Source organism: Hylobates moloch, unplaced genomic scaffold (genome assembly GCF_009828535.3).
Source record: "Hylobates moloch isolate HMO894 unplaced genomic scaffold, HMol_V3 SCAFFOLD_17, whole genome shotgun sequence".
Lineage (NCBI taxonomy): Eukaryota > Metazoa > Chordata > Mammalia > Primates > Hylobatidae > Hylobates > Hylobates moloch.
This window is the reverse complement of record NW_026652292.1, coordinates 13,219,046-13,237,440: the sequence shown is the minus strand read 5'-3', so window position 1 is coordinate 13,237,440 and position 18,395 is coordinate 13,219,046. Positions and strand designations below refer to the sequence as shown.

Genomic DNA, 18,395 nt, shown 5'->3' with positions numbered 1-18,395 from the left:
AATTTTGAGTTCCTCCTTCTCAGAACACCAGAATTGTTCTATATAATAAATCTATATTTAGTACATTATTAAATGAATTCAACCATAACATTTCACCACTTCCTTTCTGAATCTCTGCTGTGTTACTTCATCAAGCCGCAACTCACTAGTTTAAAGAAGTTGACTATAAGAAAAATCTTATTAAATAAATTACTGGGCTTATTTTTCAGATCAGAAAGTCAACCTTAGAAAGGTTAGGTGGCTTGTCCAAAGTCACGCGGCCAGTGCTCAAATCCCACAAATCCCACATTCGCAACACCCTGGACTCCCGGCTCCAGTTCCTAAGCACATACATTTAAAGAAATGCAAACAGGACAAGTAAGGCTTAGCCTACTATTATAGAAACGCAGAAAGAACTGTTATTTCCTGATTATAAACCGGAATTTCACAACGTAGTCAAAAGGCACTGGTATAATAAACAAGACAAAAACACCCAAGCCACATTTCTGTTCCAAGAACATCATCTTTTAGAAAGGGTCAACTTACCAAATCATGTTTCTGCCTAGGCAATGACAACTTCACTCTGAAATCGGAGGTGTCAAACACATCGAGCTAATGCTAACTTATCTCAAATGTGGTTAAAACTGTAATCCAAAATCCACCACATGGGTATTTATGGGATAAAATAATAGAAGCCATTGTTTTACCTGTGCCACTTCTTCAAAATCTTCATGACGTTTCTGCAACGCTCTGGCCCGATGAAGAGATTTCCCCACACCTGTATGTTTGCTCAGAAATGCTTCTCCGTGGTTCTCGATCCAGTCTAGCACCTACAATGAAATACAGGTACATATGCCATAAAAACAATGTCCTGCCATGTTCAGTGTTTAAGGTTATCCAATGAAGACACCTTCTGTTGTCAAAACTCTGTAAGAAACAAGAAGCAAACGAGAAAAAAAAAAAATGGGAAGAAGTAATTGGATACTAATTTAACACACTTGATAATTACAAGCTGATAATTACATCAGCTTTCCCACCAGGACTTTAATCATCTCTTACATTAAAAGTGTAAATCTTCCTATGTATAAACGTTACATGCAATAATGATTAAATTAAATCTCAACTTATCTATGCACCACTGAGCCACCAAACTGACTGGGTTTTGTATAAGACAGTCATTAGGAAGTCACACAGGGCCAATTTAACTCAGCAATTTTATAAGGCTTAAAGCTACACTACTAAGGCAATTCAAGTTTAACTACAGTCATTTTTTTTCCATCTCTTCTTTAGAAGACTCAAACACATGAAGTAAAACCTAACACTTACATGCCTCAGTCTTGAGCTTGGGTAATTTATTCTTTAAACTAAGATGCTGCAAAAGCTAAGCATTTCATGAATTTAATTACTTAAAAGTTCTTGCTCGGTGAAATCCACCACACTAAAGAAAAAGTAAAAGCAAAGCAGTACAATCTGATGTTCTAAACTTTGTAGTTGGAACTGAGTAGTTCATTGGGTCTCACACTTAAATCACAAAACACTGACAATATCTAACAAACTAGAGTTGAGCCATGAACAATATGGGTTTGAAATACACAGGTCCATTTTTATGTGGTTTTAAAAAATAAGTACAGTCGGCACTCCGTACAGAAGGGTTCTGCATCCACAACCAAATGCGGACTGAAACTACAGTATTTGCAGAACGTGAAGCCCACATATACAGAGGGCCAAATGCAGGACTTAGGCACCCATAGATTTTGGTATATGTGGGCGGTCATGCAGACACTGAGGGACAACTGCATTTACGCTACATCAAATGACCACTTTGTCCTCTTTGATGGATAGGAGATAACGAGCAAAAAACTAAGTCAGTGATGTCTTTAGCTAAAAACTAAAAACTTTAAAAGATTTTAAATATTTAAACATATTTGTTAATGTACAGCTATAGTATTGAAGGCTCACTCATACTTTGCATGTTATAACTCTGGTGCTCTCTTTGTCCATTCAGCCTTCTCTAACAAAACACCTTAGGCTGAGTAATTTATAAACAACAGAAATGTAGGGCTTCATAGTCTGGACACTATGAAGTCCAAGATCAAGGAGCCAGGAGCCTCAGTGACTGGTGAAGGCTTGTTCCTCGCTGAAGGCACCTTCTATGTGTCCTCACATCGAGGAAAGGGCAAACGAGCTCTCTCAGGCCTCTTTTGTAAGGGCACTAATGCTATTCACAAGGGTGAGGCCCTCATGGCCTAATTCCCTCCCGGAAGCCCCACCTCTTCTGGAGCATATTTCAACGTGAATTCGGGGGGACACAAACATTCAGACGATGCAGATCAAAATGACCCTGGACTAAAGAACAAATGGGCACACACAGCAAAGACACTGGTCTAGAGGGCAATTTGGGAAGCCAACCAGCCATAGCTCTGCTAATGGCAAAATAAAAGGGGCTTAGCTTGTGGTTCCTTGCCCTTGATCAACTGTACTGTAGAGAGATCAGCCATGTTCATAGATACAGGGGAAAAAAAGCAGCAGCTGGTGAGCATCAGAGCTTGACATGTTCTTCATTGCTCCAAACCACTGACCTTCACACCTGAGGGCCTGGCAGAAGGTCCTTTCTGCTCAGGGTCTAGCAAAGTTGGTATTACAGGTAAATTGCAGACCTTAACAAACCTCTCGTGGTCCTCTGTACAGACCCTTCTAGAATTGGCAGGCACTGAAATCAGACGTGTGGGAGGTGTGCGGTGGGGGTGGAGGCCGAGCCTGGTCTCATTTCCACCCCTCCATTTCCAGCCCCCCATACAGAGACATCGAATTTAGCTGTGTGCTCTTGGGCAAGTTCTTTATTCCTTCTCAGCTTCAGGTTCCTTACCTGCCCAGTGGTGACAGTCACAGGTAGTTGTCAGCATTCGATGCCTCTATGTCAAGCATCTTAACGTCAATGTGGCAAATGGCATCCCCGCCTCTAACCAGAACTCATGGCAAGCTTCCACCTCATTTCAAGCTCCTGATGGCACAGGCTGTACATGTTCCATTTTAACTAGTGTATTCAGTACATTATTTTAACTAGAGTATTGAGTGCATTGTTTTAACTCGTGTATTGAGTGCATTGTTTTAACTCATGTATTGAGCACACGAACTAGTGTATTGAGCACATTGTTTTAACTAGCACATTGGGCGCATTGTTTTAACTAGTGCACTGAGTGCACATTACTTTGACGAGTGCATTGTTTTAACTAGCGTATTCAGTGCATTGTTTTAAGTAGTGTATTGAGCACATTGTTTTAACTAGCCTATTGAGCTCATCGTTTTAACTAGTGCATTGTTTTAACTTGCACATTGTTTTAACGTATATTGAGCGCATTGTTTTAATTCATGTATTGAGTGCTCTGTTTTAACTAGCGTATTGGGCGTGCAGTTTAACTAATGTATTTACTGCATTATTTTAACTAGTGTATTGAGCACGTTGCTTTAGTGTATTGAGCACATTATTTTAACTCACATATTGAGTATATTATTTTAACTCATGTATTTAGTACATTATTTTTCTTTCTTGGGATTAAAGAGAGTCCTATAAGGTATTGCCACATTCACCACCTGATTTCGAGGCAGACAAAGAGTTGCTGAGTTGTTTGTTCCACAGTCTATTATATTATAAAACACAGGTCCATTCCACCGCTAAAGAAATGTCTCAAGGACAACTTCTGGACCTCTCAGCCTTGAGAATGGATACATTTAATGGAATGTGCTCCTGGGCATGAGGCCAAACCATGCAAAAGAGAAGTATCCAATATTTCTAGCTTGAAAAGAATTTAGAGGTACATAAGTAACACCTCTGCTACAGTTCACCTGCCTGTAAGATCTACAGGAGGGCTAAGGAGACTTTTTTAAAACTATATAGTATATTCGGTATATTACTCAACTTACGTAAAGAGAAAAATTAGGTCACCCGTAAGCAGCAAACCTGATGATTACTGGAAAGTCCACAGAGGCTTGAAATAAGGGCACAATTTCAAAAAATAAAAGATAAACATTATTTGGTAGAAAGGGCTAGAGGAAGCAAAATGCAATATTTTTAAATTAATAAAAATTTGTTTCCGGCCAGGCACGGTGGCTCACACCTGTAATCTCAGCACTTTGGGAGGCCAAGGTGGGCAGATCACCTGAGGTCAGGAGTTTGAGACCAGCCTGGCCAACATGGTGAAACCCTGTCTCTACTAAAAATACAAAATTAGCCGGGCGTGGTGGTGCATACCTGTAATCACAGCTGCTTGGGAGGCTGAGGCAGGAGAATCGCTTGGACCTGGGAGGCGGAGATTGCAGTGAGCCGAGATCATGCCATTGCACTCCAGCCTGGGCTACAAGAGCGAAACTCCATCTCAACAACAACAAAAAAAATAAAAATAAAAATAAAAAAGAAATTTGTTTCCAAGTGGAAGTTTAAAGTTGGAAATAAAAGCTGCTATAAACCAACCACTCAGGATTATAATGGGCATTTTTCTTTTATCGGTGATTCCTTCAGACAGAAATGTAAATACCAGGTGAAACTGTATTTCCAATAAACATGAAAATAATTCAAAGGAATATGTACAAATTCCAATAATAATTTCCACTTTATTAAAATATTGCAGACAGCTATGAAATCCAGCTAATATTCAAAACCAAACTCCCCATGAGGCTGTTGATTCTAAGTATGGGTAGATTACTCAGATTACCCAGTGATCCTGAGTCAATATACCTGGTCTAAGTAACATTTTAAAGACATGCTTGTGAAATCTTCCCATTTAAAACATACTAAGATAAGCAAATTACAGGCCTTTATCTATCCAGTCCAGCCAGCTGCACCTCCGCCCCCTTCCCAGACAGTCCTGTCATCTATTTGCTCTGTGTCCTCAACTCCACTGACAAGAAGGCTGGTCTGGGGCTTGCTGCTTCCCTTCCAGATGAAAAACACAAAACCTGATCCCTTCCCATGGCTACTCTGCACAGAGGCAGAAGAGCAAAGCTGGAGACCACCACCACCTTCCTCTCTGTTCAGAGGGTGTGGTGTGGGCTCATTCCTCAGTACACCAGTGCCCTCTAATGGACAAAATGACAGTCCCAAGGTCATGGTTTTTCCAAAGTGGACCGCCCACACTTGAAACAGCTACCATCGCTCAGCACCTAAGTCAAACGTCAGAAGGCGGAAAGCTGTTCAGAATGTTTAGCTTAGCTCCCTGTTTGTAATGAAAAGGAAACCAAGGCCCTAATTGCAAGACTGAACGTGATGGTGGTATATGATTATGATCATTTGACTAGCAATCATCTCGCCATCCAAGCACCTGCTGTGGAAGCAGCCCCTGACCTAAGGCTGTGCATGCGGTGAGCCATCCACCCTCACAGTGAGCCAGGGGTAGGGCGATCCCTATCCTCTTACAGATGAAGACACAGGCAGGGCCCTCCGTGACTTTATGAGAAAGACTGAGTGTGCACTAGAAGCCAGGATATGCCTGCCTCAGGGCTCATCCTCCCATCTACACTGCCTCTGCCCTGACATACAGGTGAGATGAGAAAGGAAAGAGCTCCGCTTTTATTTCAGAATGGTTCAGGCTATTGAGTAAGCAACCTCTTAGGAAATGAAGCTGTTACAATGCTCAGCAAAATTGAGTTAGGGTAAATCTGCGAATAGTTACCAACCCTTGATTAGATGCGACAGGAACTGGCCACAGGTAATGCTTCCCCTGAGTCCTGCTGCAGAGTTCTGGCCATCTTGTATAAGCTATTTGTAAAATTATTTTCTGTAGTAGGTCCCTACTATCTAATACTCAGTATTTGTGGACTTGTAGAGTATTTATGGATTCCTCTCTCTCAGTAATTACTATTTTAAAATTTGTTTAAAAATTTCTCTCTCTTTCTCTCTCTGCTATGGTTTGTTTGGCCCCGCCAAGTCCCATACTGCAATATGATATCCAGTGTCAGAAGTGGGGCCTACTGGGAGGTGTTCCAGTCATGGGGGCAGATCCCTCATCAGTGGCCTGGTACCACCTCAAGCGAGTGAGTTCTAACTCTTAGTTCCTGCAAGAGCTCATTGTTGAAAAGAGCCCAGCACCTCCCTCCTCCTTCTCTTGCTTCTCTCTTGCCATGTGTTCTGCACACGCAGCTCCGGCTCTCCTTTGCCTTCCATGCTGAGTGGAAGCTGCCTGAGGCCTCCCCAGAAGCACATGCTGGTGCCGTGCTTCTTGTACAGCCTGCAGAACTGTGAGCCAAATAAACCTGTTTTCTTTAGAAATTACCCAGCCTCAGGTGTTCCTTTATAGCAACACAGACAAAGAAACACATACTAAACCCTCATCAAATAGGAGAGTACTTCAAAGCCTACCTCACAACAACATACAATGTGAAAAACAATGTAAATGATATTTTCCCTTTGAAATGCAGAGGTGTTGATTGCAAATACTTCCCAGAATGGTTTTCTATCATGGTCAAGCATCGTGTCATTGCCATCGGCTCCATTTATTGAATGACTGTTCTATGGCTCTGCTTGGGAGGGCAATACAGGTCCATGATCTCAACCACAGAAAGCTCTGAAATTCCAAATATTTTTTCAAAACTTGGTTCTAAAAATTCATCTGTCAATAAAACCTAACCTGAGGGTACTTATAGTCTTTACTGAGTTCTTAATAAGTGCAAGTCCTTGAACATTCAGCTATAGAAATAGCCATGCATTTGATTATGGGGGGCTGTCTAGATGCCACTATAAGTGTTAGTATTATACACTGTGTTACATTTCTAATCTTTGAGAAATTCTGAATTCTGAATCACAAATAAAAGCTACAAATAAAAAGAGAGCAGACTTTTATCATTATTTCTATTAAGCAAGAAATTGAGGCTCGGATAAGTAACCTGCCCAAGAAAAGAGATTCAAATGGAGGTCTTCTCAACTCCAAGCTCACCACATTCCACTTCAGTTTGTAAACACCATCTTTAAAATATTTCTAAAACTAGAGTTCCATCTCTAGAATTGCTACTTGAAAAATTACATAATACATCTGACATAAAGCAACCAAGAACATACTAAGCTAGTTTGTTTTTACAGGTAATTCTGGATCCAAAGAGCACACAGAGAAAATAGATAATCACCTGTCAACTACAGCCACTGTCCTCAAGATACAATACATAATGAATTAGTGTGTTTTAAGTCAAAACAATGAGAACCCTTCTAAGTCACATCTTACACACACAAAAATGAAAATAGCTCCTCTGATTCTATAACCCATTTAAAGAATACATGACACAAATGAAAAAGGTAAATCTAAAATACTCTGAATTTGTTCTTTTTTATACAAAGTCAGATTTTTTTCCAGTTGAAAAATAAAGATTTCCTCCCTGCCAGCCCACATTCTCTATAAAACCAAAATTAACAACCTGGTTCCATTTACTTTAGTTACTCAATCACTGTCTTTTATTTAAATCACTGGGGAAACTGATAGAGAAATGAACATATTACATTCTGAGCTTTCTTGACTATCAAATCAACGGTATTTTACGGATATACAACAAAAGATGACTCACTGACTAAGCAACATCATTTCGGATCGGTTAAACAGAAGTAGGTGGCCATAAAGGAAGACTTTCACGTAGATAACGTTAATTTTTATTAAAGGCTGGTGTTTGGCAGTGCTACATGTAAGGACAGTCAATATTATGCTACTAATGAAATTTACTTACAAAGTAAAAATCACAAATGAAGGAATCCTTCTGAGTTTACATTACTGGAATTCATATACTCATTCTGTGTTAGTCTAGCTCACACTTTCTTTCCTAGTACTCTGGTGTGTTTTACTCATGAAATCCCTGGTCTTATTTTTCCCTCTCCCACGGAGGCCAAGCTCAGGAAGACCCCAGAGTGCATCTTTCACCCCCAGCTGTCTAATCGCCATGCGGCAGAGCAAGGGAGGCCTGAGATAGCTGGGTGGGGCTGGAGAGTGGTCATGGGAGCTCCTTTTCCCTTTCCATTGATTCCCTCCCTCCTAAAGGACTAAACTCCTCTCTCTCTCTCTCTCTCTCCTTAAGTGGCTGTTCTCCTTCATAGTCGCGGGCAATTGCAGCTTCTAGGAAAGCCTCTTCCCTGTGACTAAAAGCACCACTCAAAGATCCTTTCTTCAGTATCACGTTGATTTTACTCTTTGCTTAGCTCAGAAGGTAGGCATCCTCCGCAGACCCAGAGCGGTGACAAAGAAAAAACACCAAGAGGTTCTCGGTGCTTCTGCCAAGCCATTCAGCTTTTCCAAGGCTTGCTTTTATTACCTGGAAAATGAGGGGGCTTCAGCTTCAAATTCTACTGTGTGTGTGACTACTTTTAAAAGTGAAACGAAACAGACACAGAATTCAACACACATTTGTGGGCTTTGGGGACTAGGGGAAGAGTGGGAACTTCTGAGGTCTAGCATTCACCACGGACTGACAATGAAGATGTTTTAGGTGAGGGGTGTGTGGGAGGGAGCCAGCCCTTTCCCCAGCCTTTCTCCTCTCACTGTTAAATCTGCAGCTCCTTCCCGGCTGTGGTTCCTGTGATGGCTGGATTCCAGTCCCGCCTCCTCTGTGCTCACTACTGCAGAAGGTAATTAGGAGCTGGCTCCAGACCCACCAGAAGATCAGCAGGCAGCCTCTACCTGCGCCCAGTGGTTCCCAATCCAAAACCAAGCCTGTGCCTCCACTCAGCACTCCCTAATTCTAACAGAGAACTCAGCGAAGATGGCAATCCTGTAGCCATTCTAATTAAGAGACACAATCAAAACTGCAAGTGTGGGAGTGTAAACAGAAGCGAGTGTTAAACAGCTAGGGCTATATGATTCTGACGAGTGGAATCAGAAAACTCCCTCCTGACTCAGTGAACAGATGACAAGGGAGTTCAGGAACTCAAACTTCACTTAAAAGCTAGGTCTAGTGTAGGTGATGCTAAACCTAGAGCTCCTGAGAGTCAGGCTTCCTGCAGAGCTGGCTTTTGCAGGCCGAAGGAATAGGCTGGGACCCGAAGCAAATCTGTGAAATGACTTCTCTATAGACCTGGGATGTGTTGCTATGCCTCTTAGGCATATGCCAACTTCCCTCCTCCAGCTGGAATTCAGCATAAAAGACCCTCATTTTGCATTCAAATGACCGAAATCCTCATGAGAGATCTCACACTTCCAAAATTCCCATGCACTGAAATTATCACCTCCTTCCTTGGACACCCCTAGTTCCCCAACACCAATCAAAGATTCCATTCCTTCAGGCATATCTCCCAGATATAAGACCAACCCTCCCCCATTTTAGAATAAATGAAGCAACTTTTAACCCCAAAGATTCTTTAATTAGCAAAATTGGGGAATTCCTTAAATTCCTTCAACTACTCATTCAATCATTCAACAAATACTGACATCTGCTCTTCCAGACACTTGGGAAACACCAGTGAATGAAACACTGATGGCTGTCTCTGTGGTCCTCACGTTCTTACTCTCCAAGACTTACCCACCCATGACTAGCAGGGGCGTTGTATTAGTCTGTTCTCAGGCTGCTAATAAAGACATACCCGAGACTAGGTAATTTACAAAGGAAAGACATTTAATGGAGTCACAGATCAGCATGGCTAGGGAGGCCTCACAATCATGGCGGAAGGCAAAGGAGAAGCAAAGGCACATCTTACATGGCAGCAGGCAAGAGAGCTTGTGTAGGGGAACTCCCCTTTATAAAACCATCAGATTTCACAGGACTTATTCATTATCATGAGAACAGTACAGGACAGACCCGCCCCCATGATTCAATTACCTCCCACTGGGTCCCTCCCATGACACGTGGGAATTATGGGAACTACAATTCAAGATGAGATTTGGGTGGGGTCACAGCCAAACCATATCAGGTGTCCACATGGGAACCTAATGAGGTTCCTGGCCTTCAGGTTTGCTCCTGCTATCCACCCTCCATGGCCTACAGCATCAAGTTAAAAGGCACAGAATAGGAGATCCTTCGAGCTTTGAACTCAATGAGGTGAAATGGGTAAAGTTCAATGGGCCAGCTGTGAGCATGCAGAGAGGAAAGACACATACATGGCAGTGAGCACCCACGAAGCACCAAGATGAGCTTGGTGCTGTTCAGACGTCACACACAGCCCTGGCACCATGCACTGCCATTCAGTGCAGGTAAGCAAGAGCTCCTTCAACAGGGGCCCAAAACCCTCATCATGGGGGCCACGTTTTCTGTGCCTGACCCCACGTTTTCTGTGCCTGATCCCATTTTCTGTGCCTGACCCATGTCACCTTGCTGGCACCAGCCCCACCTCATACCTCCCCATCCACACTAGGCACTTGCTGCTCCTTGGATGGGTCCTGCCTCTTCTTTCCTACTCTTGCTGGAATTCCCATTGCCCACTCCTCAATCTACTGACGTTCTCATCCTTCAAACAGCTGCTCAAACTCCACCTCTTCCATGAAGATATTCCTAGTAGCCCTCAATATGATATTCCTAGTAGCCCTCAATATGATAGCTGCTACTTGCCCCTCTACTGTAGGACCTTTCGTTTTTCCTTGTGCATTAGACCCTTGACGTTTGAGAAGAATTCAGAAAAAGCTCTCAGGAACACCCAAATTTGCACAGATCACTAAAGTGTAGATATGCCCCATCAAAATGTGTATGCTGCAAGGCAATCAGACACCACAGAAGAGGTCACAAGTTTCATTCACTCCTGATAGCATCTCACTCCTGATAGCACTTTGACAGGCAGGATTCAAATTTATGCCTGAGCAAATTATACTCCACATTAACCAAAGACATGAGTGTTGCAGATGAGCCTGACAGAGTCAAATTTAGTAGACTACAAAACTATCTGCTAAAAATAATCTGCTCTTATCAGATTATAAATTCCTTGAGAAAAGGAACTTGGACCCTGTCAACATATTTATCTCTGAAACTTTCAGAGTATCGCACATTCAATTAAGGTATTTTGGAAAGAGAAAAAAAGAATAAAGTCTGGACAAGAAGAATTTAGAGTGGACTAGGTTTGCCTGATCTTTTTTTTTAAGAATATTAATTAAAAAATGGTCCAACATGGCCCTGGAGGGGCCTGCCAAGAGACACTTGCAAGGGGGTGGCGCTCACACATGAAGGGCTGCAGGGGAATGGGGGCTTTGCAGAAGGCATCCCTGCTGAGGGGCTTCCTCTAGGGGACTCAGCCGGCTTCAGGAAAGCAAACCTGTGGGGCCACTCACTGCTCCTGACATGCTGGCGTAACTAAATCTCAACAATCCAAGAAGAGCCAGGACAGCCGAACAGGTGAGGCAGAAAAACAAGTCTGATGGCATCCTCTTTGGACTACTTCTACCCATCTGAACAGGTAAAGCAAAAATAAGTTACCTTCTTAGAGAAAACTAAAGCATACTCTAAACCAGAAAACAGTGTGTAGCAGTAACACAGCTATTCATTCATTCATTCAACCAAACCTTCGCTGAGAGTTACTCTGATAATAAACATAAGGCAATGGAGAGATGTATATTATTTGATCATCAGGAAATGTGATAAAGAATTTCCATTTTCTTTTTAAGTGAACAATGGCAAAGGCAGCCAGCACGTGCATCTGGGAAAGTCCTCAGCAGGTCTTCCCAATTCCCTGCCCAGCTCTAAATTGGAAGCATGGTAAGTGTGCTACACACAGCAGCTTCAACCACCTTTCCTGCCACGCCCGACTACCATCCAAAATGCCTTCTACACAGAAGTTATGAATTGGTCCCCGTTTATTAAGAGGGGAAAAAATTAACCATGAAACCAAAATTAACCATGTTTTACAAACCAAACTCCCTCTGTCATCCTCCCCCATTCAGTTCCTCAGGGCCCACTAACAGACATATCTGCTCCTTCAAATATTTCTCAACAGACAAGCATTTACTCCTCTGGGGTTGCTTTCATAAAACTGTGATCATTCCATGCCTCGCTTATTGTTCAGTAACTTGCTCTTCCTTTTTCTCAATGTATTTACAGGTGCTTTTGCATCACTCAAAACAATCAAATGAAAACCACTGTGGTGTCTCTAACTGGCTTACTATGTTCTTATGGATTTCGGTTACTACTGTCTTTACAAATTTATCTTCTGCTGGTAACGTCCTTCTAAAATACTACTGTTTTTCTTTCATTTATTCTTAACTTGCCTCTCCTACTCTATGCTTAATATGGCAAAAACTTCCCTATGTGTCATTAATTCCTTGAGTTTCAGAAACACGTTTTTGGTTTTGACATCCTAGTGTCACAGTACTTGCTTTGATTAATCTTATCAGCCTCACTCTTTACCTCACAATTTAAAGCCTACAGAGCAACTTCTTGTTCACACAGCAAGTTCAAACCATTCCAGATCATTCATCAACAAAAATATTTACCTTAATGAGCAATATCTATTTTCTATAGAATGCTAACAGGACCATATATGCATTATGTGTATTGCAAAAAAACACTTTCTCCTGCTGACATCCAAGCTGTTTGAGAGGGGGAAAAAAGCTAGCTTAAAGAACTGGCCTCATAATTATCATAATTACCTTTCTACATGTTTGCTGTTTTTAAATTCAAGCACATTAAGCATTTGGCACCAAATTAGATGGCCAGATTCAGCCTATTCCCAAGGGCTTCCTTACCTTGTGCCCTTTTCTAACCTAAGCATGAAGTTAGAGAAAGAAGAGCCATGAGAAATGGGGTGTGGGGGGAAAGGAGGGGGTGCCCTTGCTGCTGCTCCCTCAGAAGAGTTAATGCGGCCCCCTCTTGGGAAGTGCATCAGTTCACGGATGTGGAATTATGCTCCACCTAAGGGATACAAGGAATGTGGGGAATTTTTCAACAATTAGATTTAAACTGCCAACATTTCATGGTTTGTAGAAGTTTTTGGACAATTCAAAAACACGATTATTCATGATTTCATTCCCACAATGTCTGTCCTCTCAATCCCTCTTCACCACTGGCTCCACCCTCTTCTTTCCTGCACTGTATTCTTTCTCTGGCAATTATCTTCTTGGATTAAAACAACATTGTTAAGAAGCATGAATAATAACAAAATGATCACTCCTGAAGCACTCTGTATATGTAACCTTCAGAGAACTCAAAAAATAAAATTAGAATCAAAGCATGGTCTATGAAAATTAAAAATTACAGGGCCACTCAGAGTCTTTTTTTTGAGATGGAGTCTTGCTCTGTCACCCAGGATGAAGTGGAGTGGTGTGATCTTGGCTCACTGCAACCTCCGCCTTCCGGATTCAAGTGATTCTCCTGCCTCAGCCTCCTGAGTAACTGGGATTACAAGCATGTGCCAGCGCACCAGGCTAATTTTTTTTTTTTTGAGACGGAGTCTTGCTGGAGTGCAATGGCACGACATCGGTCCACTGCAACCTCTGCCTCCTGGGTTCAAGCGATTCTCCTGCCTCAGCCTTCGGAATAGCTGGGATTACAGGCATGCGCCACCACACCTGGCTAATTTTTGTATTCTGAGCAGAGACGGGGTTTCACCATGTTGGGCAGGCTGGTCTTGAATTCCTGACCTCAGGTGATCCACTCCCCTCGGTCTCCTAAAGTGCTGGGATTACAGGTGTGAGCTCCCCTGCCTGGCCTGATTTTTGTATTTTTAATAGAGACAGGGTTTCACCAGGTCAGCCAGGCTGGTCTCAAACTCCTGGTGTCAAGCTGCTCAGGTGATCCACTCCCCTCGGTCTCCCAAAGTGCTGGGATTACAGGCATGAGCCACAGCACCTGGCCCATTCAGTGTCTTTTGAACTTACCAGATTCACGTGAAGAATGATGAGAGTGACGGTGAATGACATAGAATCTCCCTCTCATTAGAACACAGGGCGACTCTCCAAATTCCCAGCCCATTCAGCAGAAAACTCACTCACCTTCGCATGACACTCAGGGAGATGGAAACCTGAGATCCTGAGAGTGGCTCTCCTGCAGGCTTATCACGGCAGTTCCCTGCCAACTTCCTGAGGCCATGGGCTGCCCTGCACACTCCAGGATTCCTCCTCCCCCAAGGTGACACCTCATTCATTCCTTTGTCTTTCCCTCTATTTGGGGGCAAGGACATGGCTATTATCTTATTTATCCCTAAAGCTATGTCATATTTTACTCCCACAGCTTTAATCCTGAAAACTCTTATTCTGTAATAAGGAAGCAAATCAATGGGGAACTGGACTTAGCCTTATTTTTGTTTCTTTAAAACAAAAGAGATGTCAACTGCTTAGAAATGAATAGTCATAAAAGTCTACCTTTCATCAAGGATGTAGCTAATTACAATGCACCTACTGTGTGCCACGGACTGCACTATCTACCATGTGGGAAGTGAAGCATGACCACCTCACTGTTTACATAGTTGGAAAAGCAGACAAGTGTTAACTAAATTATAACAATACACTGGTGTGAGCACACCAGCATTACTGTCACAAATAAATATAAATGAGAATGATCCAATTCCAGAAGAAAACTAAGACACTTCCCAGTGCAGGCCCCACATCCACTCCTGGGTTCAGTGCACAGGAGCTACTGGCTGACAGCAGCCTGAACATGCGTTCTTAAGCCCAGTTTTCACTTACAGTCAACAAAAAAGCTCCTCTCCTTACCTTCTAGTCATCACTCCTTAAGCACAGATCTTCCCAATATGATGATGTATTCAAACTCTACTCAATACAAGCCATTTCCCATGCAGAAGGGCATGAGGCGAAACTGACCTGCTGAACGTCCTGCTGGAAAACACACAGCTGCAGCCTCTGATGAAGCCGGACCTTGCGGTGTTGCCAGATGTTCTCAAGCTGCCGCTGGTGGTGCAGTACCTCATGGATGACATCCAGGACATGGTGCACGGCCTTGGAGTAGTTGGCAGAGGCCGTCAGGGAATCGGAGCTGCCGGGAGTCAAGGGCCGCTGGAGCTTGTCAAGGAGCGACTTCCCATCTTGGCTCACCTGCCCACAAAAGAAATGAGTGATTCTTCACGATCTGAGGTTTGGCCTAGGCTGTGCCACAGATTCTGTCCTTGGATACATGTGTGTGCACCTACAGGCACACACGTACATGTACACACACACCCAGACATTCACACACCACAGTTTTACTCAGAGGCAGTTTTATATAGCATAAAATTTAAAACAATCCATCAGCTATCCAATGACATCACAAAGCCAAATGATGCAAAACACTAGGTGAAAATAAAAGAACATTAATTACTACAAAACACTGTAGTAGATACTACTCAAGGAATAGGCATACTATTTGCCTTAAATGCCATAAATCAACGAACAGAAACTGCATTCCTGGGATATCTGCAAATTAAAATTTAAAAGTAATAATTTTATCTTGAGGCATGTTAGAGAGAATACAACAGATCATCACAATGGAACAAAATTGTTCCTTAAAGCCTCAGTTAAAACAAAAAAATCAATTTAGCACTAGGCAAAGAATATGTACTTAAACTTTCTCACATAGCTGGAGAGCAATTTAACTTCACAAAAGAAAATTTAAAATGCCATTCTATTTGGTTCATTAACTTTAAAAAGTAGTTTTAATTAAAATGCCATCAAGTGCTATATTACGGCAATTTATTATCAAACTACAATTAAATGAAAGCATTTGGGTTAATCAAAGAAAGAAGAAAAGGTGAGGGTGCAATTTAGAAAGAAAAGCATTACGTATTTTTCCTACTTAAAAGTGGCTCATAAGACTTATGAGTAATTAATTATGCCAGATGTTATTGGGGAAAAAAAAGTGACAATCAGACAACACAAACTGTGTGTGATGCATAAGGTAACCAGGTGTGGGATGCAGGTGTCTTAAGTAGGGCCTCTTCACATGATCCTTCAGCTTAGATACTTCCAAATCTAAAAACCTCCTTGGGTTTCTAGTAAGAAGAGCAGGCCGGGCACGGTGGCTCAAGCCTGTAATCCCAGCACTTTGGGAGGCTGAGGCAGGCGGATCACAAAGTCAAGAGATCGAGACCATCCTGGCCAACATGGTGAAATCCCGTCTCTACTAAAAATGCAAAAATTAGCTGCGCGTGGTGGCGGGCACCTGTAGTCCCAGCTACTCGGGAGGCTGAGGCAGGAGAATGGCATGAACCTGGGAGATGAAAGCTGCAGTGAGCCGAGATCGTGCCACTGCACTCCAGCCTGGGTGACAGAATGAGACTCCATCTCAAAAAAAAAGAGGAGCAAGTTCAGGGGCACTTTTAACAGACACAAGCCCAGTTTAGAAGAAACCCTTAGAATAAAAAAGAGCACACAGAGACTAGGTAAATGGGAAAAGCTAAAACTGAGAGCCTTTAAACCAAAACCTGGTGGCAAGTGACCCTGCAGAATTTCCTAATCGCTTCCTTTAATCCTCTTCTAACTGTAGTTGTGCCAGATTGTAACACGTTTACTTTTCAATACCTGAATTTGAGACGTTGGGAATGCTGATTATTCCTTACGAAGGCTTCAGGGTTTAAAATTCACTTAATACAGCCTTACAGCAAAACTTAAGAGGAAATGAGCTCAGCTGACATAACCAAAGATAACAAAGGAAAAACGAACCAAGTTAACCGCTGAGTTAGTGTCAGTTAAAACAAAAGTGGAAAATTTAAAGAGTCTTCTAAAGCAGGGTTCTCACTTGTGCCCAGAAGTCACTGAAATTGGTGTGGACATTGTTGATGCAATGATTTTCAAGAGAGGAAGCACCATGATTGATTTGGGTGGTGGATTCAGAGAAGCAGGGTACTCTGAAATCAGCAGGGTATTAGCACATGGTGAAGAAATGTCCTGCTTTTTGTGATCATCTAAGCAAGGCTGTTTTTAACACATAAATACACAGTTTTTCTCTTTTTGCCCAGTTTTAACATCACTGATCTTTCCACAAATCCAAAAACCATGTTAATCAAAGAAAGACAGTGTTTGGTTTTCTTTGGAACTTTACGAGAGCTGTTTTCCCTTTCAAAATATCACATGACCACAATAAAACCATTCTCAATACTTGCATCACCAAGATGCCACATGACCAGGCTACAGTTGTAGTTGCTATATTCACAATGGTTTTATATATATGACCAGCATATGAATATCTAATTTTTTCACCTACAATAGATGTATTTAGGCATTTATCGACTGAAAAACATTTTATCATAAATCACCTTTGTCTCCAACTTACACTGTAGCATATAATTTTTATGTACACATATAAAATATATGCAAAGGTAGATTAAACTACATATGCATTTTATTTCAGGATCATAAAGCAGGTGTCATAAAATTTGTGTTATATCATTGGAGTGCTGCATCTCTTAGAACTGAGAGCTACTGCTCCAAGTCATACATTTCACATTGTGTTGACCCTAAGAAGAATTCCTTACAAATAGTTCCTCCACATTTTACTCCTTGCAATACTGTTGGAAAATGCACATCGGAGCGTATGATTTGGTGAACATGTGCCAGAAACTGACAGCTGCTTCCCCAAAGTCCACTTGCCCCTCCCTGATAGCCAAACCCCTACAGTCAGAAACAGCAACACTCCAGCTATAATGCTACATTTCCCAGCCTTGCTTACATATATGAGTGGCCAATATACAAAAGTAAAAAATGTTGAATGGGAATTCCAGAAAAGCTGTTTAGGGGCTAAGCCGGCAGGTATGCTCATTCCCCTTGTCCCTTCCTCCTCCTTGCCGCCAAGAACTTGAATGAGGTGGCTGGAGCTTTAGCGGTTACTGATGACTCTGAGGCAATCTTAAAAACAGCAGCCTACCTGTTAAAAAAGGCAGCACAGAAAGACAGAAGGATCCAGAGATCCTCTTACTAATAGAGCTAACACACTAGCCCTGGAATGACAGCCTTTGGATTTCTTTTACAGACGGAGAAAGCCAATTTCTCTCTTAAGCCATTGTTTTGCAACTTAAACCACCAAATGCAAAAGGACAAGATGAGTCCCCAGCCCTCAGCAAGTTTCCAAAACGCATCCCTGTGACACCATTAATATTCTTCTACTGAGAATGGAGTACTCTGAGCAACAACATTCCATGGAATCTTTCTTTCCTTGAGTGTCTCTGCAACTGTTCAACAGATCTCCATGCCAGAGATCATGACTGGATATCGAAGGACACACTTGCTCATGGCGGTGGAGGGGTAGTGGGAAATGCCTGCTGAGGAAGTCAACACACAAATACCTTAACATAAAATAACTCATTAAGGAAAGCTCCACCTTCTGAGAATTCATAAGCAGGGATTAATGTGTCTGTTGGTCCCACCACTGGTACTGTCATTTACTGATAGTGACAGTGGCAGTAAAGACCCTGGGCGAGAAAACACCTCTTGTACCCACTTTAAAACCAGACAGCATGGAACTCCAAATCCATGTTCAAAAACAGCATTTCTCCAACAAACCTTTCCAAATGTGATTCTATATTATTCCAGTACAAGTTTTGTAGACTT

At 42.2% G+C, this 18,395-nt stretch overlaps 1 protein-coding gene across 5 annotated transcripts in view; it reads right to left on the bottom strand.

Annotated features, from left to right (window-relative positions):
- TRIO (trio Rho guanine nucleotide exchange factor) overlaps positions 1-18,395 on the bottom strand; it is a 362,171-nt gene that overhangs the window by 176,370 nt on the left and 167,406 nt on the right. For all 5 annotated transcript variants that reach the window (XR_009210507.1, XM_032135420.2, XM_032135421.2 and 2 more), the window contains exons 9-10: positions 14,679-14,909; positions 687-809 (exon numbers count right to left, since the gene is read on the bottom strand). Coding sequence is in view for 4 of the 5 variants with exons in the window: in XM_032135420.2 (XP_031991311.1) it covers positions 687-809; positions 14,679-14,909 (354 nt within the window). In the remaining variant the exon portion in view is untranslated. The remainder of the gene's footprint in view (positions 1-686; positions 810-14,678; positions 14,910-18,395) is intronic.